This window comes from Trachemys scripta, chromosome 21, assembly GCF_013100865.1.
Source record: "Trachemys scripta elegans isolate TJP31775 chromosome 21, CAS_Tse_1.0, whole genome shotgun sequence".
Taxonomy (NCBI): domain Eukaryota; kingdom Metazoa; phylum Chordata; order Testudines; family Emydidae; genus Trachemys; species Trachemys scripta.
Window position 1 is genome coordinate 6,219,973 of NC_048318.1, and position 21,103 is coordinate 6,241,075.

Genomic DNA, 21,103 nt, shown 5'->3' on the forward strand with positions numbered 1-21,103 from the left:
CTACTAAATCTCATCTTGGTGCAAAAATGCACTGCTTCAGTTTGACTTGCATAGTGTGATTCAATCGCCTGTCCAAGCTCAGGAGAGGGAGTAGACAAATGCTGAACTAAGGCTTGCTTTCTAATTGAACACTGAGCTAAGCTGCAATCACGTTTTAAACACTCAGTAAGAATGACATCTTTTACTTGGCCGGTCCTATGTCAATATGAAAGATGCAGATATGTTTTGCACAAGTGTTCAAGACCCTCCGTCTCTTGAGCCACTTGGGAGATAGTCCAGTGTTTGTAGCCAATATTGCCTCCCCATCACTGGACAACTAAATTCCCAAAGAACTGTAATTGCCTTGTGCTTTAAAAGTTATTCAGCACAGAAACACTATTTAGTTGTGTGCCAGTTAAATTGAGGAGGAGGAATAGCTCAGTGGTTTGAGCATTGGCCTGCTAAACCTCAGGGTTGTGAGTTCAATCCTTGAGGGGGCCATTTAGGGATCTGGGGCAAAAATCTGTCTGGGAGTGGTGCTGCTTTGAGCATGGGGTTGGACTAGATGACCTCCTGAGATCTCTTCCAACCCTGATATTCTATGATTCTAAGATCAGCAGGAGGAGATCCATTAACTTCAGTGAATAAACAGCTTCAAGGCAGATTATTCCCCATCAGAGTGTGAGAGAGTGAGTGTGTGTGTGTGTGTGTGTGTGTGTAAGTTACTTACATTTCCATCTAATTTGGAAGTGTTCATTAGCATTTTTCCAGAGCTGTGAAATCCAATTGGCTGCCTTTCATCTGTCACAATCCTACCGCACAATAATGTGCCTCTTAAGGCAAATAAGTGTGTGCATGGAGCATGGGAGGAGAGAAGTGACAGTAAGGCTTCTTTTGACACAGGTTACCAACTAGTATTACTCTGTAAAGGTTTAGTATAGAATCAGTAATGTAGGGCTGGAAGGAACCTCAAAATGTGTGCTAGTCCAGCCCCTCACGCTGAGGCAGGACCATGTATACCTATACCATTGCTAACAGATGTTTGCCTAACTTGTTCTTAGAAGTTCCCAATAATGGGGAAATTCCACAACCTCCCTTGGTAATCTATTCCAGTATTTAACTATCCAGTCTAGTATGTTGACTGGCATTTGCTGGTGAAAAACCATGTGTTCAGACCTAGTTAAACTAGAATTAAAACCATTATGTTCTCAGGCTGTAAGCTCTTGGAGGTAAGGATTTCATCTTTGCATGTGTACATACAATGTCTAGTTTGGAGCCTCTGGCCTTGCTGTAATATAAACAGCAAGTGATCTACTAATTGAAGAGAGAACTAAAAACCATAATGCCCTACTAGTTAGTCACTAAGGGTACGTCCAGACTAACCGCTGTATCGGTAGGTAGCGACTGATTTATCAGGGATCGATATATCGCGTCTCATTAAGACGCGATACATCGATCCCCGAACGTGCTCCCCATCTACTCCAGAACTCCACTGGAGGGAGCGGCAGTAGCGGAGTCGACAGGGGAGCCGCGGCCACCGATCCCGCGCCATGAGGACCCAAGGTAAATTGATCCAAAATACTTCGACTTCAGCTACGCTATTCATGTAGCTGAAGTTGCATATTTTAGATCGATTCCTCCCCCCCCAGTGTAAACAGATAAGACAAAATTATTTAGTCACACACCACAATAACTGAAGTCTCTCCCACCCTCTCCATTTTTGTTGAGAAAAGGAAATTTACAACAGCTTTAGGTTGCTCAAACTTTCACTAAGCAATCATGACTAATTTAGCAACAACTTGCTTCTGAAACACTAGTCAGTGTTTTTATTCAGTTATTAAAATGCCATGTTGGGGTTAGACCAGCCCTCTGAAATTTTTGTTGATTGCGGTGAATAGTTTCTCTAAATAGAGATCTGCAGCTCCTTTTAGAACAACAGTTTAATGCTATTAGAAAATTAAGTAATTTACAGCATATAGTAAAGGGGATTGGATCCTAGCCAGCTTAACTGGTTTTACTAGGTCTAAAAAGTCAAATTAGCTGCACTGGGTTTAGCAAGTGCTCTCGTAATTATTGCAGCACTACTGACTGACGTGTAAATCTGATCTAAGTAAATTTTACTTTTGCCCTTTGTACATGCACATCTGCTTTTTAAATGTACTGGGGTTTTATAGCTCTTGAGTTTATTGAACTAGGTTGGACTGTGGTATTGCCAAGTGAAATCAAAACTAAATGGGAGAACTGCCTTTAATCTTTGTCAAAGAGCTGTCTAACAGTTATCAACTCTTGCATTCAGCTTCTTGTTTCAAGAAGGAAAAACAATATGTACAGATGCACAATTGCCTTGAAGTTTCTTTGAAGGATTCCCCCCCCCCTTTAACTGCTGAAGTTTTATAGTAGTTTAATACTAGGTTGGTGGTGGAAGTGGTTAGTTACTTCAGCTGTATATGGCTGATAGTCTAAGTCTTTGGTAAAGGGCTTTTAATAAACGAAGCTTCGTAAAGCCCTTAAAGCTTTAGAGTTTGACCATTATTGGCCTGAAGTTTTTAGCATAAAGCAGGAAGTCAGCTAGTTTTTGCAAAGAGTGGGTGAAGTAATGCAAACATGAGCAATTTCCAAGACTGTATGCAATAGATTGTTTGAGGTTAATCCAGAGTGACCTCTAGAACCAGGTCCAAAGTATCTAAACCCCAAAGAACTTTGATCCCTAGATAGAACTTTCTTTTGAAGTTGCTTAGCTGCTTTTAAACGTGGTCTTATGGGAGCACACAAGGCTCAAGTGCCCGCAAGCCACAGGAACACAAGTCTAAAGATGAAGAGACTTATGGAGTTTATTCGCTGTTTTGAATGAAAAGCTTGTGGGTAACTGCTGCAGAGAGAGTTTTGTGGAATCATCTTCTCCTAAAAAAGGCAAACACTGGGTGTGGTTTTCCGGTGTAGATTTTTCTGGTGCTCAGATGCTTCTTGCTAGAGGTAATGTGGGCATGAGGTTGCTGGGAAAACAATTGGGGCACTTGTAAAAAGTGTGCATCTGAACGAGTTTGCCTTTATCAAGAAGCGGCAAAACAAGCTGGGTACTAGACAACTGAACAAGCTTTAACTTCCTTGCATTTAAAAAACCCAGATGACACCAGAAGTGCTGACTTAACACACAAATCCCATCAATACTGTGCTGATTTGAGGGCAGATTGATTCTATAGGTCATTTCAGCCTGTGGGTAGGAAACCGGTGAGCAATTTCAGAGATTTTTTTTCAAAGTCCAAGCATGGAAACATTGCATAAGTCAATTTCCCATTATGGCCCCAGGGTAGGCTTTTTTGATTAGCTGACTCTAGACATGGTCCACTGAGGCCTTTTATGTTTCAGACACATTCATGAATGTGTATGCGTCTCAACCATAGGGATTAATCTCACTGAAATCAAGTGAAATACTGCAGTGGATTAGCCCTGTGAAACATAATATTCTTTTCACGGGCAACTGATCTGCCACTTGAGATGTATCCACACTCTGAACATGCAGAAGCCCACAAGATAGGAGAACACATCACACTGGTGCCCTGCATGCTCCAATAGCCTTCTGTTTAACAGGTCAAAAGCAAGGTCCTATGCCCGATATTTAAGGCCCTTAATAGACATAGTTCAGCTACTTTTGAGTAGTTCCATTCATGGCCCAAAACTGATGTGCTCAATAGGGACACAGATTTACATTTGACTGAACTTCACTATACGGCACTGGAGGCAGGGAATGTTCAGCAGAGGACCCAAGATTATAGAAATCCATAACAGATGTTAGACTGAGTCCATACCCAACTATCCTAAGATCACCATGTAAACATGCTGACCTCGCCACACAAAGGAGAATCAAATTACAAAGTAGCATGGAGATGGAGAGGAAAGTAATTTAAACTAATCAAGTAACAGCTGCTGAATTAATAGGCAGAAGAGAACAGGGTCCTTCAGAGGCTAAAATACAGTGCAATTCTAGACAGGATCTGGAGTCTAGATACCAGTGTTTCACCCAACAGAACTATCGGTACACTCAAGCTTTCTATAAAAATCAGCTACCTTATGTGTAGGAGGCTTTTTGTTTGGTTTTAAACCAGAGAAAATTCTGACCCAGGTCTCCTACATCCTGAATTGCTAGCAGTTTTGAGGTTATACAGCTCCCTATCCATACCCCATCCCCACAACTTGTGGGGAGGCTGGAAGCTCCTTCAAGTAGTCAAAATAAGATCTCTAGCCAAAGGGAATGGTCAAGTAGCCTGAAGATCAATACCTACAGTCTGGAACCACAAGTCCAAGTCATAGCCAGGTCAATTCAGCCCTTCGTCTTTCCCTCATTTTTACTTTGTTGAGGTGTTTTGGAGGTGACCTTAGTGTCCACACACAGCACACAACCCTCCACTTCAAAATATCTGCTTAGAGTAGGAGTTGGTCCCAATGGACCCTGAACAAGAGCTTTTCCTCCCACAACTGTTGCGCGGTGTGCTCTGCATCAGTTGATCGTATTTCGGTGGTGTGGGTAGCTTTGAAGTCATTTAGGATTCTTTAGGATGAAAGATGCTCTATACATACATAGATTTTTCTAACTTAAATTTCCCAGTAGACTGAATATACTGTAGTAGTGCAGTCTCTAGGTATTTCCTTATTTCATGCATGCCATGTTGTGTGATTTGCCTCTTAATGAGTCTTAATAAATGCTATTTTTATCCTCTTTGCATCACGTACAAGAATGTATTCAGCAATGAGAGGGGCACATTATTGGAGGGATGTCACTCTAACCTTATTAATGACAAAAATATTTTCCCAAAGCACACAGAAATCCTCACCTCATTCCAAAGCAACTGTCACAAGGCAAACCTCTGAAAAAGCGTGAAATACTCCAATACAGTAAAAGCACTAAGTGCTTATAACACTGAGCTACCAGCCCACTAAATAAGTTTTAGACACCCATCAAAAGTCAAGGGCCCAAATTCAGGAGTTCGGGAGGAAAGGGGAGTTCAGGAAGGAAGTCAGCCCACAGGCAAATCAATACCTACAAGTTCAAGTTGTAGCTATGAAAGTGATTACACAAGTGCCTAGAGTCCATGGGTGGTCAAACCTTAGCTACAAACAGCTACATGCATTAAACTTGTGTCACAGTGACTATACAGTTAGCTCCAGCTATGTGCTCACTGTTATGTGATCAAGTAAGATTTAATAATCACAAGTCTACTATTGCACCTAATAGCAGAAAGACATGAATAAAATAAAGCCACTTTTTTTTAAATGGGAGTGTAACTGCAAGAGATCCCTCAACATTACAGGCAAGGTGAAAAATCCAGCTGCAGTCAGGACACCAGGCCTACCAAAAGTAAAAGCCATTAAGTCGCTTTGTAACAACTGGTCTTCCACTACCTCTGTTTACTGAAATAGATGCAATCCAAGGGCCAAAGATTTAGGGGTGTTTTCAGAATGTCTCTCTTTAAAGCAAGTGATTTAGTTTCTGTTTGTATTCTCTCTGCTAATGAAAATCATGTTCCCCAAATCTGAATTCCAGTGCCCTGGATGTTAATTATACAAACACTGCAAGCAATATACACACACACCAGTTTGTGCTGTGTGGGATGTGCATTAATGTAATGTCCTGTACTTATCTGAAATAAGAAAGTGAATTAACATGATGCAACTGCCATATGGAAGGTATTTGGGGGGATGGGGGAGGGTTTGAGCTGCTCAGGGCCTATTCTGTTTCTCAACCTGAGAAAAAGATGTTCTGAGACAAGACAGATGTTTAAGGGAACTTTGTAAAGACATAACTAATCTAAAGTTAACGCACATGAGAAAATAGCACTAATGAAGCCAAGCATCGCAGATAGCGGCTGCTCAGGAGAATCCAAGTGTAAAATTATTACTTATTGACTTGAGTATATTCTGAGCTATGGAGTACAATCAGCGATGTATAATGGAAGAGCTTGATCAACGCTAGAACACGTAGCCAAGGACTGGAGGCCCTAAGAAAACTGTAGGCTGAGATTTAGAAAGCCAGAACTCTGTAAGGTCTGATACGGCTCTCTCTGGGCTGGAGCCATACAGGATGCTATACTGCATCAGGACTATGCTCCAACAGCACATCCATCTCCTGCCTTTGCTATTGGTAGACTGTGTCCCAGAAAGTGGCTGTCACCCTAAACAGAAGAGTCACCTACCGACTAGCTTTGGTGCTGAGCAAGAATTGACGCAATTTGAACAAAGCAACAGGGATCAGTGTGTGGGGGAAGGGGTGGGCGATGACAAGTCACACTAGCAGCAGCTAAAAGGTTAGAATAAATTTACCTCTAGGTACAGATTGGCAGTAGGAGAGGGTCATTCATCCACACAGCCACCAAGGTACAAACACAATGCCCGTAACTTTCAGGGCTTGAAAAGCTGAACACCTACTAAGACAGAGATTAACACAAAAGGTTGAGGCCCTCATTGTCCGGGGCAATGCCCTGGTAAGAAGCCCCGCTGCTAATTCCAAGCAGGGTGCTGTTGCTGGATCACTCCCATCTGTCATATGCTATGGCAAGGAGGTGATATACATGCAGAGGGCCTCCTCCAAATCCCTCTTGCTGCTGGAAAGGAGAAGCAGTCATCCACACATACCATTCATTGCTTCCTCTTACTACCACTTGCCTTACTTCCATTGCAACATTGGAGTTTGATACTCTATGCCCTTCCCCTCAAATCCATTCTGAGTTCTCTTTCACAGCATCTGTATCCCCCAAGCAGTAGTAAAGTGAAATGGATGTGATTTTGGTCAGTTTTGCTGATGCCTGTGGGGTTCAGATTTGAAATAATGAAATTGACCAGAGTCTTAGTCCCTCTTGCTACCCTATCCATCTAGAGTGCTGCACATTTTGTTCTTAAGGCAATGAGGATCTTGGGGACATGGATATCTTCCAGGAGCAGGTTCCACAGTGATGGGTCATCTCCTGAGATAACAGCCTCCGCTACATGCTAGCGGTTGACAGTGCCATTACTGGAGGCTAGAACTCCATTTGCAGACTCAGGAAGACAGCACTGGGAAGACATATGTGAGATCATCTTCATAACAAGGGCTAGGAACTCATTACTTTTAAATAAAAGCTTAAAGCCATCAGTTTCTACAGAACTGAAGTCTCTCTAATCTCAATGGAATGCTTTTCTACTCACCACTATTGACACAAAATGCAGCTTGTTAGCAGCCAGTGCAGACTGAGATGGCCCTTAATTATTCCGGTTATTATTTACATGGGGGGGGGGAGGGTGTCAACAGCAGCTTGCTCCATTCCAGAGCCAATTCTTTTATTAATCGCATCCTCAATGCAGCACCTTCCCATTTCCCTTCTACTGGAAGAAAGCAACATATAGGTAAGCACGTGTGGGAAAAGACTTGCCAAACCCCACATTCAAGATCTTATTTTTTGGCTGAGTTTGTTGCATGAGCTAATGTGCTTAATTTAGATCCTGACATGGTTTCATGCTCTTCAGTTTCCCAACGTATATGTGATCTTGCTGCGAATGAGGAACCAGACATCAAATTCAATTTCTTTAGCAGGAATTGATAAATTATGCAAAGAAAACCTCATGTTCAAGTGCCGATATGTTCACCAGGTGCTCAAACTGCAGGTTTATATCAACATTTTGCATTTAATCTTTTGAATGGAATATTTTAATCTGCCCTTCTATTTCAGGCCACAATTACTGAAAGACTGACTGCTAACACTAGTAACCAGCTTGCAACCAACCTCCAGTTATAGTCAGTTACATTAATTTGTGCAGATTCATTTGCCAAGAAAGTATTCCTAAAGTGATCTTTTCCCATTCACATTGGTGCTAATAAATCCAGATAAAAAGCTTATTCTTTAATTCAGATCTGGCAACAAAGCATGCAGAGTCCAAAACCAAAACACAATTTGGTGATTAAGGGCTTTCCTAGATGCAGCCATACATCAAAGCAGAGACTAGCTACTGTTGCAAAATATGCAATTCAAATCTGCTTGAAATCTCAGATGAATGCATAATGTTTATTGTAACAGATGGTATCGTCAAGGTTTCTCTTTTTGCTGCTGTCACTTCACACTATGCAGTGACAATTAGTGGGATTCATCCACTAGAGAGCTGAAACAGAAATGGGACAAAGCTGTTGGCAGGGAGCTGGATCTAAAAAATAATGCAAGAGAATATAAGGAAGAGGCTAAAGATTATTTTAAAATGCACAAATCTGGCTTTTTTATTTAGGCATCAAGGCTCAGAATTTAATGTAGGGCAGATCCTGAAAAATGTTTTACCTCTAACTCACCTCAATGTGACAGTAAGTATTTTCTGAATGGTGTAGCGAAAACTGTTACAGAACACGGTTTTATAGGTTTCATGCCTTAGCTATACTTGTGATAAAGTATCAAGTTAAATATCAGCAATGTAGTAGCTATGTAGGTATTAATGTGCTCAGTAAGTAACTTCTTGAGTATCAGATCTTGCTCTATTGTGCAATACAGTAACTGAAGGAAAAGGTAAGCCCAATCAGTAAGTCAGAAATAGAAGTGGTCACTTTTTTTGGTGGGAGGGGGAGAGAGAGGGGGAATAGAGATATTCTGACTTAATCAGAGGTTTGGTATAAAAAACTTCCTTGTACAGCTGTCCCCCTTCCCCTATCCTGCCTAAGCTACAGGCCAGTGAGGTGTCACTAACTGGCTGACCCTAGGCAAGCGCACATGAGCCATAAGTCTATTTGCAAGCAACTGGCCATCTTGTGGTATGTGAGTAGTGGCTGTGTTTTAAAAGCGCTGAATCAGTGATCTCTCTGTTGCAAACAACACTGCTTCTGTAAAATGTTGCAGAGGTGACCTTGGGAGCCCAGCCTCCCTCTTTGTTATCGCCGGCTGAACGGCTGCGCAGAATTAGAAAGTGGCCACGAAGAACTAAGGAGGACTTTCCACGTCATGTCATGCATGCTGTGCTCCACGGCCGAAAAACAATTGAAGGAGTGGCAGGACAGCGAGAAGAGGGACCGAAAGGAGAACACGACATGCCAGAATGAAGCCACGGAGCGGCTCTTAAACGTTATAGAGCGTCAAGTGGACACGCTCCAGGCGCTACTAGCACTGCAAACCGAGCAGCTTTCATCCTTCCCTTCACAAATACTATGGAGCATACAGCATGCAGCTATGAGTATAGAAATATCGTCATTGGCCAAGTCCAGCCTCCCTTATAGGCAGCGCCAGCAGACCTTTTAAACGGCCAAAAGCACACAACTCATTCTGCACTTGCTGCTCTCAAGGTGCCCAGTGTATGGCTTCATAAGCCACGGCATTAAGGAGTAGGGAGGGTTCCCCCAGTATCACAATGGGCATTTTGACTTCCCCTACTGTGATCTTCTGGGAAGAAAGTCCCTGCTTGCAGCTTCTTGAACAGGCCAGTGTTCAGAAAGATGCATGTGTCATGCACCTTTCCGGACCGGCCTGAGAACCATACAGAAATACCCCTGCCAATTAACGTACTCAGTGGCTAGGTGGTCTGGTGCCAGAATTGGAATGTGTGTGCCATCTATCGCCCCTCTCCAGTTAGGGAAGCTCATTTGTGCAGAGCCATCCACAATGTCATGCACATTGCCCAGAGTCACAGTCTTTTGGAGCAGGATGCGATTAATGGCCCTGCACGCTTCCATCTACTCAAGTCCAATGGTCAACTCCAACTGGTTAGCGACAGATTGGTAGCAGTCTGGAGTTGCCAGCTTCCACAGTGTAATCACCACGCGCTTCGCCAATGGCGCAGCAGCTTTGATTCTCGTGTCCTTGCGCCACAGGGCTGGGTTGAGCTCATGGCTTTCCTCATCCAGAAGTTTTGCAGTCACTGCTCGTCATCCCAGACAGGCATCACTCAGTGCTTGTTTCCCGAGCCCCAAAGCAGCGTTCCACAGTGGTCAGCACCTCCGTGAATGCCACAAGCAATCTCCGGTCATAGCTACTATGTGTGGCAAGATCAACGTTGAACTGCTCTTGCCTTTGTAGTTTAAGGAATAACTCCACTGCCACTAGCAACAGAGCTAGCAGCATATTGGTCAACAGTGCAGGATCCATTCCTGCAGACCAAAGAGGCAGAGCAGAGCATACAGTACACAAACTGTTGAAAAATAGCACCAAATGTGGATGGAAGCACAGGAACTGCTGGGATGTGAAGCAATGCATCATGGGGCATTGAGACAGGACCCAGGATGCCCCGTGGCCCCCTCCGCCTTCCCATAACTCTTAGGGGCAGAAGAGGAAGAGATGATCTGTGGGATAGCTGCTCAGAGTGCACCGCTCTGAATACTGCTGCAAGTGGGAACATGCTAACCTGCAGGCAGCTGACAGTGTGAACACACAACAGTCGTTTCCCTTCAGCGCTCCGAGTGGCACTATAACTGCAGGCACTGTAACTCTGCCAGTGCAGACATGCCCTTAGCATTGTAACTGGGCACAGACGAATCCTAAAGCTCCTGTCAGCAAGGATCTACCAGAATCCCAGAGGTCAGCAGGAATAAGTTAGTTTGTAGCAGACTATAAAATGAAAACTCAGAAAGTGAAGGTGTCTCATAAGTGTCCACTTATTCACTGGTAAGGCTAAGATTGTGTCAGTTTTTTAGTAAAAAAGTCATGGACAGGTCAGGGGCAATAAACAAAAATTCACAGAAGCCATGACCTGTCTGTGACATCCGCTGCTGTGGCTCCATAGTTCCCCCTCCGCCCACTGCAGCTGGAAGCTGTGGGGTGATCATTTCACCCAAAGAGAAAGACACACATTCTGTGACTTCCATGATATAAATGTAGCTTTATTCATAAGAAAAAAGCACTTTTATGATCGAGGAAACTGATTTCTTCAAACACTCCCCGCCCCCCTCCTATTTTTTATTGCTACTGTGGCATTGCATTTTATTTAATCAGATTATTTTTTCAATCCCTTATTTCCAGTCATTAATACACGGGGCAGGGAGTTGTATTGAACTGCCTTTCGACAATCACTTTTCAATCTAGAACCAAACAAGGAAGAGACCATCTGACCACAAGTTATGAAATGCAGAGTTACCAAATATTTTGTACACTTCTCCTGTTTTATGCTCAGTTCATCTACTGCACAGTTATCTACTCCAGACCTGCCCTCCATGAGCTAACAAAAATCTTATCACATCACTTGTTTAACACTGAATGACTAACATGCTGTAGTAGCAGTTTGTAGATAATTTCCTATCCAGTCTTTGAACCTTTGCAAGTTTTACTAGTTGTTCAAACAGGCTTACTTTGCTTTCATTTTTCATCTATATGTTAGTTTTGGAGACTGCTGCAAAATCTAAGACTACAACTGTGAATATTTCTTTTTTCATGCTGCCACCCAAAAGATGTTATTTCAAAACTTTCTGACTTCTAATAGAAGAGGATTTTAAGGAAAATTTGTATTCAAACTGTAAGGCAGTTATACTTGTAGTCAACACAACCAGTTCCTGGTAGCTGAATAAAAAAAGTTCTAAGTAGTCTATTTTTGCTACTTTGCCAGCAGAGATGAGGGAGGGATAGTTCAGTGCTTTGAGCATTGGCCTGCTAAACCCAGGGTTGTAAACTCAATCCTTGAGGGGGCCATTTAGGGATCTGTAGCAAAAAAACCTGGTCCTGCTAGTGAAGGCAGGGGACTGGACTTGATGACCTTTCAAGGTCCCTTCCAATTCTATGAGATAGGTATATCTCCATATATTGTATTATCTGATCTCACTCCTGGGATGGGCAAAAGAAATTCACCTTTAGGTACTATGCTCGGCTTCTGTCTTACAGGCAACATGTAGGAGTAGGTTCAACTACAAGAGAAGTTGCAAGGTCACTTGCCTTCCTCAAGGCAAGTAAGTTAGAGTCGCACAATGCTGTTGGATTTCCTGTATTAATCACCAGAGATGAAAAGGGAAGTATGTTGCCCCAGTGTTCAGGTGCTGTATTTCATAACATTTTAACTTTTGAACCCAAGTATAAACAAGCAGCATACAGATGAGTAAACCAAAAGGAAGAGAGAACTCCTGTTTGAGTTACTTTAGCTTAAATAAAAATATTTTACCACTGATAACAGCATGAAAATTGATTGCAAGTAAATGTGCTCTTGACTGGCAAATGGTGCAACTATGCCTTTTTACACAGAAAGCATATACAGGTCCGCCTCTCCAAATGGGTGTTTATTTTTTTCTCCAACTAAACAGATCTAAAAGGTCCACTGTAATGCCTGAAAATGAAGTGCTGTTAAACAGCTTAATTGCACAAGTTTCTGATCAGGTTGATACCCGATTACATAAAACCCTCTACTCTAGAGTATTTTTTGCCGCTACCAAAGTTAATTTAGCTTCATTTGTAGAACCATTAGTATTTTGGTCACCCAGCTAAAGTCAAAACTTAACACTTCCTTTTGGAATGCAATTCTGAAGGTCTGAGTTCTTTGAACTCAAACATTAGCTCAACTAGCTAAGCTGCCATTTTGTAGCAGCTACAGGAAGCTAGACAATGAAGTTAAAATGACTTCAGCCTAGTTTCTTTTGAAAAAAAGATTTTCACAGTGTACCTGTGTGAGGTTGGACTACAGCTGAAGCACTTGAATAGTTAGGTATATAAACCATATTCATTCAGTAGGAAAATAGCCTACTATGCAGTCCCATGGCAGACACTACTTAAGTCTCACAACAGGAATTAGTCGTTTAGGGCCTGATCCTACACACAAACACTTACTGCATAAGTAACGATATTTACAAACTTAAATGTTTAGAGGGTATCAAGCACTTAGGTTTCATGTTACATGTTATACTTGCATGGAGCAGTAAATTAAATGATATTTTTAAAGCTCGTAGGAGTGGCAATGTGCGATCAACTGAAATTTAAAAAAAGGGTAGAATACCAGAAAACTGTCTGACAGATCCAGATTCTCTTGGAAGTAATGAAAACCCTTTCACTTAAGACAGAGGCACAGTAGATATCCCACTAGAAAACAAACCAAGGAGAGATTGACTGAGCTTAAAATCTTTTCTACCTCTAACAGCTTGGTTAGTCATAAAAAGTATTTTTAAAATTTGTTAGGGTTAAAGTCCATTAAGACATTTTATTTGGAGTTCACCTCTACCTTTGTGAGAAAGTACAAATCTCTTTTTAAAACACCCCTTATATCCTAGTTTAGACAAGCCCTAACTCAATGAAGAACATTCAGGTCCCTTGCACTGTAGGAAGAACTGCAAGTGTCCGTCCCACTACAAGCCCCCTTTAGTCCATTATTAAAGGGACACTTGGAATGGACACCTTCTTGCGTCTTCCCCCCCTTACTATTTGATAACAATCACTGTCAGTGAAAATAATTATTTCTCATTTTCAGTTTTACTTCATGATTTTTACTTTTAGCTATTTTCCCTGACTAACTGGGACTTTCATAGCAATGGGGAAATTCTTTTTGAAAAGAAACCTGACTGCAAAAATCAAGACAATTAACAGGGAGACTCTGGGGGGAGAGAGCAGGGGGGGAGACAACCCCCCAAAAAAACTTTCAAGATTACACTGAGCTCTTCTTCTCCTGAAGACAAGCTCAGTGTAAGCTCAAAAGCTTGTCTCTCCCTCCTCCTCCCCCCAACAACAGAAGTTGGTCCAAGAAAAGATATTACCTCACCCACCCTGTCCCTCTCGTATCCTGGGAGAGAGACTAACATGGCTACCCCACAAGTAGATATCAAGTTGACAGTATCCCTCCAAGATAATCCAATTATAACATTCATGCTTTGCCTACAATCAATTTGTCACTACTGGCTGATAAATGAGTGATCACATACATACACGGAAATTCAACAACAACATGTATTTCAGGAAGAAACAACTCAGGATCCTTCAGCTACAGAACTAGGTGTGAAACTACCAGAATAATGTATAGAACTCTACAGGTGTCTGAAGCATCCCAACTATGAGCCATATATCATTGTAGATTAAATGACATGCTTTCTTCTCGAGAGTATTAATTAAAATCTTTCGTAAAAGTGAGTTTTCCCTCACAAATGAAGTCTGAAGGCAAACAGGCCAAAGACGACTTTAGTGTTCAGAGTGTTTAGTAGTTAGTGATGAGGTTAGTTTAAAGTGTTGCAATCTAGCATTAGAGTTAATGGCTCAGTTTTTGTATAATTGATGTGAAACTGCAAAGTGTTCTGCTCATTTTGCATTTGCAAGTTACATGAATCTAGGATCAAAGTCTGAACCTTTAATAAAACATTTGTTGAAAATGCTGCAGGCAAAATAAGTTGTGCCTGTAAGATACTTAGCCCATAAACCTTACACAGAACTCTGCCTATAGATTACATTAGACAGGTTTACAAGAGTAAAAGATTAAGATACTAAACTTTCCTTGGACTACTGGGTGTTGAGGGGGACAAAAGGGCAATATACAGCAATAGATGCTTTGGCCCTATTACTTCTATGTTTAGGGGTAAGGAATTAAGCATTACTATTACAATATGTATTTTTAAAAAGTGAATAAATCCATGTCCTACAAGATTACACATCAAATGTGTGAAGACAATGATTAAATTTTTTTTTCCTTTTTACACAAACAGGAAATAATGTTTCAAAACAACTACAGGCAAGCAACCTCTACACCTTAAATTCCAGGAAAGCTGACAACATTCTCCAAATAATGGGGTTTACCTCTCTCCAGCATTATAACTTGCAATAAGAACAGCAGCACCTCCCGGCACTACCTTATGCATGTTTTCTATTTATCTTTCTTCCTTACATCTAAATACATATCAGAGGGACCTTACCTCTAAGACTTGGGAAAGTCTTTAGATATGCTCATCTTGTTTACATATGGAGACTGTGATAAAATGCAGCATGAAACTTAACTACGAAGCTAGCTTGCTTCCAGTTCTAACAATGTGGCTATTAAATTTTGGGAACTGAAATTTTACAGAACTGATTTCTTGGAACTGTAATGTGGGAGTGGTCATTTCCCCAAGTGGTCATCTGCTGAGTCAAAAGAACAAGTCACAGAGGCTGGCAGCAATGGTACAAGACATCTATATTTGAAAATGCCCAAGTGTACCAAAAAAATAATGACATTGACTAAACAATTATGCCTCAAGGTGATCTGGTTTATACCTCACCCAAAACCCTAGTTGTTGTTCAAGATTGGCATGGCCCATAGATAAGCATTCACAATAGCTATATAAAAAGGCCATTAAAAAATAAATCTCATTTTTAAAATCTTGTTACGTTTGTATTACTTCAGACTCAATTACATAAAAGGTCAAGTGAATAAAGCAGAAACTTAATGTCTTTAAAGGGCTTGAGAATAGAAATGAAGGAGTTGATAGTTGGAATAAAGATTAAGTTACAATGATTTTTAAGCTTGACATCCAGTGTCTTTTTGAAGCTCTCCTAGCCAACTTCGCAAACAAGAGGCAGGAAGCATAAGTTCAAATAATTTAAGTCATCTGAACACACATCACTATGCAAGAGAAACCACCACCATTAGATAGTTGCCACAATCAATGGACCAGCTCTTCTGCTGTGTGTTCATATTCCAATTTATTTGGAAGGGACCTTGTCCAAACTACATCTTTCATCAACACATGACAGGGCTCAGGGGAGAAAGTCTGACTGTCACCAATGACAGGTCTTTGCAGAATGCACTGTCCAATATGAAGTTTCATGTACAGATATTTTCCAACAAAACACACACACTGAAATAAGGAAAGGAAAAACAAGTTGTTTGCAGATTACTGGACATACTTAAGACAGGCATCTGAGATATTGAAGTGATAGACAATCCACCTAATGGGAACATGCCAAAGCAAAGCACACACAGTCATGCATTTTCCTACTGCAAGTAACAAGTGTATGATTTAAAATTATCAAAACCATGATATTCTGCAAATTCTAGGAAATAACCTGGCACCCATACTACAGCACTGAACACAATATAAAAATGTAAACTGGTGGTGAACTCAACTCACAACAGTTTTAATTCTTGTCTACACTAACATTTCACAGCTGCAATTCTCCACAGGTAATCACAACAGTAGAGGCTGGAGTATCAAATGGATTCAAACTGAGTTGTTTAACCCTACCGAGAGCAGGTTTAAACAACAGTGGTAAATACGCATAAGCTACAGCCTCCACCCTTCATACCACACTAATCCCATGTCCTAATTTTTCTAGTGTAAACAAAGCCTTGAAATAAAATTAAAGCTATTTTTGCTTTCAAACAAAGCAGTTGGCACGCCCCACATGTAGTGCAAGCTCATAAGCAAATCTTTCACAAGGGATGTGTATAAGCAGCTGAACTTGTCTAGGATATGACAGAGGAAGTGGCCTACAAAGTTGGCAGAGGTTTTAACAGGTGCAGGAGATTAATCCAACTATCTCAGAGAAATACTAAAGGCTCTTCACTGGCAGGTCAGTGCCAAGTAATCTGATCTGGGCTTTAGCTAGAATTCCTCAGGCCCAGCCTTAGTTATCTCCCTGGCAAAACACCACCAAGGCAGATTTTTCAGGATCATGTCCTGTCATCAGCTTACCACCAGGATACATCAGACCTGTAGTAATTTTTGACAGAGAACCATAACACATGCAAAACAAACAGGTGAAATGCCATTCTCTAAGTGATAGTTGCACAGGAAGGGGGGGGGGGAATCACTGACTATATTAGTTCAACAGAAGATCTATGAGGAACATTTAAAGAAATGTTCTTGCTAGTTGGTAATGACAAATCTCGGGCTTCAGATTTTAGTTCAGTGCTGCTGTAGCCGTTCTGCTTAATCAAAGCTGCTACAGTCTTACAGAAAACTAAGGTGTCAAATCAGGCCATTCATAAATATCCACAACATGTCTGTCCCGCTCTAAAACACTATCAATGCAAGATAGATGTAGCAATTTAATGTATGTATTATGAAATTAGAACCTTTGTATTGGATGATCAGCATGTGCTTAACTACTTATTGTGAGAGTTCACCCTGGTAGACAGATTATGTTGAAAATGGAGTCCTAAACTACCGTGAGATCTTCCTATCTGCCATGTCCTGTAACTAGTTAGCTTAGAGAAGTTTGTTGTTTAAGGACTTCAAGGAAGGGAGCCTTAACACTTTTTTTTATTTTATTTTATTATTCCCAATTTGGGGAAAAAAGACATTTAAATATTTCCTAGTCATCAGATGCAAACCCACTGCACTTGGATAAAGCTTTAATCTGAAAGACAATACAATGGATATTTTAAAATTGAAGATTTATTCAGAATCTATTAAGAGGATAATGAAGCCTTGGCCAAATGGATGCATTTAACTGAGGCTTTTCCCTATGAAGTTGCCCTCTAATAGCCTAAGCTTCTAGACGAATCTGAGAAACTCACATTTCTTGTTACCCTGCCAAGAATGCAGAGGTCAGTGGGGGGGGGGGGGGGGGGGGGTGTTAGACGAAAAAGGTAGCACAGAGGGATTCAGCTAGTTAACCCTGAAATCTGAAACTAGACAGGAAAAGACATTCCCAGCCTAATGCTGCAGCATTATTGTTGACACAAAATGAAAATAAGAATTTGTTTCCTCCTATCCCAGGACAGATTTGCATAAACCTGTCCAACTCAAGACCACTGCATCAGTTCTTCCGACGCAGGGAAAAAAACAAAACAAAACAAAAAAAACACGCTTTATATATTCCAGGAATCCTAAATTGTCTTCACAGGCAAAAGGAAATTCCGCTACACTTATCCTTTCAGATCAGAAATTGCTGTTGCTGCTTTAGAAACAACATGTTAAGATGGCGAAATGTCCTCTTTCTACAGAACTGATACCACCTTTCCTGAACCATCTCCTACCTAGATCTGCTGGCCAATGAATATTTCATCGCTTTCTGTTACAAAAGTGCTGCCCTTGGATAGCATTAGATTCTTTTGGTACATGTAAGCAACATAAGGACACTGATGACACCTTTTCCTTAAGCTCAATTTGCAGACCACTGAATTAGGAAAGCAATTATACCCAGTTGATACTGGACAGCTATAACAAATGGGCAAACACAAGCCAAACATGCCCGCTGGTATGCCAGCGTTTCCATGCTATGGCCCAAGACACTAAGGCATTACAAAGGTAACACAATCCAGGCGAACAAAATTATCAGAAACAAATCAGGCTGCGAGACTTGCCGTTTCAAGTTCAGCTCCTATATGTGAAGAACGTGACACCAGCTACACCCCGACACCCCCCGCCCCCAGAGGACTTTAATCACCAAGAGGGCGATGGGGTAACTTCCTTTTCCAGTCCCGTTTTACCCTTTGTTATCCCCGAGCTAGGCATTGGTGGGTGGGGTGCGGGCAAAGTCACCCAAAGCTCTAGAGCCTGAATCAAGAGGGAAAATAGGCTGCAAAGCGAGTGACACTGTTTGATCCCAGAGAGGAAGGCTCTCCCCACCCCGAGGGACCCCCCCCGGTGGGAAAGTGGGGGTCTCTCCTCCACCCCCCTCGGAAATGGCCCCCCCGGTGGGAAAGTGGGGTCAGAACAGATAACCTGAGGGGGCCAGACCGGGGGGCTGGTGATTCCCCCTTCCCACCCCGCCCTCGGTGCCTTTCACGCGGCCTCTGCGGCGGCTCCGCGGAGGCCGGGCGCCGCCACTGCGCCAAGGCGGGAGGGGGCTCTGCGGCGGGAGCCCCCCCGGCCCAGCCACGCAGAAACCCCCACCGCTCCCTGCGGCCCTTACCTCGATGTAACCGGCCAGCGTGGCCGCGGGGCCGGTGAGCGCCAGCAACGGGATCAGCAGCAGCAGCGCCAGCTCCCCGCTCGCCACCATCCTGCCCGTCTGCGCCGCCGCCCCGCAGCTTCTGCGGCCTTAACGCCCCGAGCCCGGCGACAGCGGGAGCCGCCTCACAAAGCCACGCCCACGCCAATCACAGAGCGCGGAGCCGCGAAACCACGCCCCTGTCCCAGCTCTGGCCAATCACAGCGACGTACAGACGACACGGCCGCGCCCCAGCTCCAGCCGCTACCAGAGCAAGACCCTGTGAGGGAGGGAGCCACGCCCATCACTCCGAGTCTCCGCCAATCAGAGCAAGGGCGACAGGGGAGCATCCGTGCAGCACCCGCGCCCCCAAGTGCCAGCCAATCACGGGGAGTGGCCCCAGGCTGCCAGCGCCACCACCTGCCACCATGCACTGCCACCCAGGTGTGGGCTGGGCTTGGGGCTGGAAAGGGGGCGGGGATTCTGCGGGTGGGAGAATGGCTCCACTCATCTCTGACTCCCAGGCCCAAGCCCAATGTCTGGTGAGCAGCCGCTTTCCTAAGCCCTGCAAGAAATTGCCACCTTAAGACCCACCATGGGACCATGCAATGAAAGAGAGCATCAGAGGGGCAGAGTTAAGGTTGGGTGGGCAGCCTTTCTGGCCTCAGAATGCTTTTGCAACCTTAGTTTTCTGTTTTCAACGTTTTTGGATTGGATTTCTTAGGGTTTTTTAAAATGAAGAACAAAAAGCATTAAAAAGAGCCCCTCTCTCTATAAGAGACAGAAGGAAGCTGGGCTGGTTTGCAAATAAAAGAACCAAACAGCAATCCCACAATCTATTTATTAATTAGTAAATTTCATAAAATGGAACAATTGGTCTGAATTACTGCAATGCCCCTGTAAGGAAGTAGAGGGCCACAAAATCCATTCAGACCCTTTTAGACCATGTTATTTATTTTTAGAGACAACATGTTGCATAACTCAGAAGTGTTTGCTACAACACAGCATGTTAACATACAACTACCGGTGTAAAAACTGAAGTGTTCTTAAATATAAAAAACCCCTAAATAAATCAAAATAAAGTTTAAACATAAATCTTTCGCTAACCTTTTTTGCAGGGGATTACTAAATGAAAATAACAAAGGTTAAAATCTTCTAAACTTTGATGGGCCAAATCATCTGGCTGTGGTCCCCAGACTGCCATTACCCATCCCTGCTCTATACAGTTTTATATTAACTGCAGATTTGGAATGCTATGCTCTGCAATTACAGATTCAAATCCCAGTATGGTGAATTCAGCTCTTCATGATTTTGAGAGAAAAAAATTGAATAGTAATAGTAACAGGATTGCAGTAAAGCCATACTCCAAATCCGAGCTCCATCGTGTTAGGTACTGTATAAACAAAATGAAAGCACTAAGATTTGTGTCTAACTGTGAGTGGAAAAGATTACAATATAATAAACTGCTTTTGGGTTTGTTTGTTTTTGTTTTTAAGGGAATAATATCTACATTAAAGATCTCAGAGCAATTTTGTAAAATAATATGTTTGCCCCTCGGATGTCACCTACCCCCACTTTTGTGTAGTATGCTGCAGTCCCTTTATTTTTTTGTACTTCACCCAGGAAATGGTTTGATTGCAAATGACAAAAGAGCACAATGTCAACTCAAAAATAATCAGTGTAAACAGACATATTTCTCTACCTATGCCACTTAAGACATCTTAGATTATTAAAACTGAACAAATTTTAAAAATCCTATTTACTTGTCACATTTGTAGCACTTTTTTAATTTTTGCTTTTCTCAGTTTAGAAAAAAAGGCAATGAAATCAATTGTATTGCTGTTGATCGTTTCACTTTTAGAGCTTCTGTGCTGTTATGTTTGAATTGCGGCATTTCAGGAAATGTTTAAAATCAATTGTAGCAAATCTGAGTTGACATGTGATTCCACTATGTATATAATTTGTAAAACACTTGAGTCCTTCAGAAAGAAAAACACTGTATCGATGTAAACCATTTATTAGTTATTTATTATTTGTTGTTTGGCTTTCACAATGATGTAGAAGATAGTCAAACAAAATGTAGTGGGTGAAATCCTGATCCCATTGAAGTCAATGGTTAGGCATTAATGTCAATGGGGGTCAAGATTTCACCCCCAAAATCTAAAAGATGCCACTTCCTAAAACAGAAATAGTTTCTGTAATATAATTAAAAAATAGATATAATTTAATATACATCAGAATAACTTCAGAAGCAATTTCTACATTTGAAAGAATAAACATTATTTAAAACATGTATAAAAACCCATCAGAATTATTTCATGGAATAAATTAAGGAAGCATCTGCTACAATTTACACAGTTTATTCTCCATAATTTTCATAGCCG

General features: G+C 42.0%; 1 protein-coding gene across 4 annotated transcripts in view; it reads right to left on the reverse strand.

Moving 5' to 3' along the window:
* The window catches only part of APLP2 (amyloid beta precursor like protein 2), a 69,684-nt gene extending 50,830 nt beyond the window's left edge, over positions 1 to 18,854 (reverse strand). For all 4 annotated transcript variants that reach the window (XM_034754413.1, XM_034754412.1, XM_034754411.1 and 1 more), the window contains exon 1: positions 18,702 to 18,854. In XM_034754413.1, coding sequence (XP_034610304.1) covers positions 18,702 to 18,791 — 90 coding nt within the window. In that variant the 5' untranslated portion in view covers positions 18,792 to 18,854. The remainder of the gene's footprint in view (positions 1 to 18,701) is intronic.
* Between the last annotated feature and the right edge of the window lie 2,249 nt (positions 18,855 to 21,103).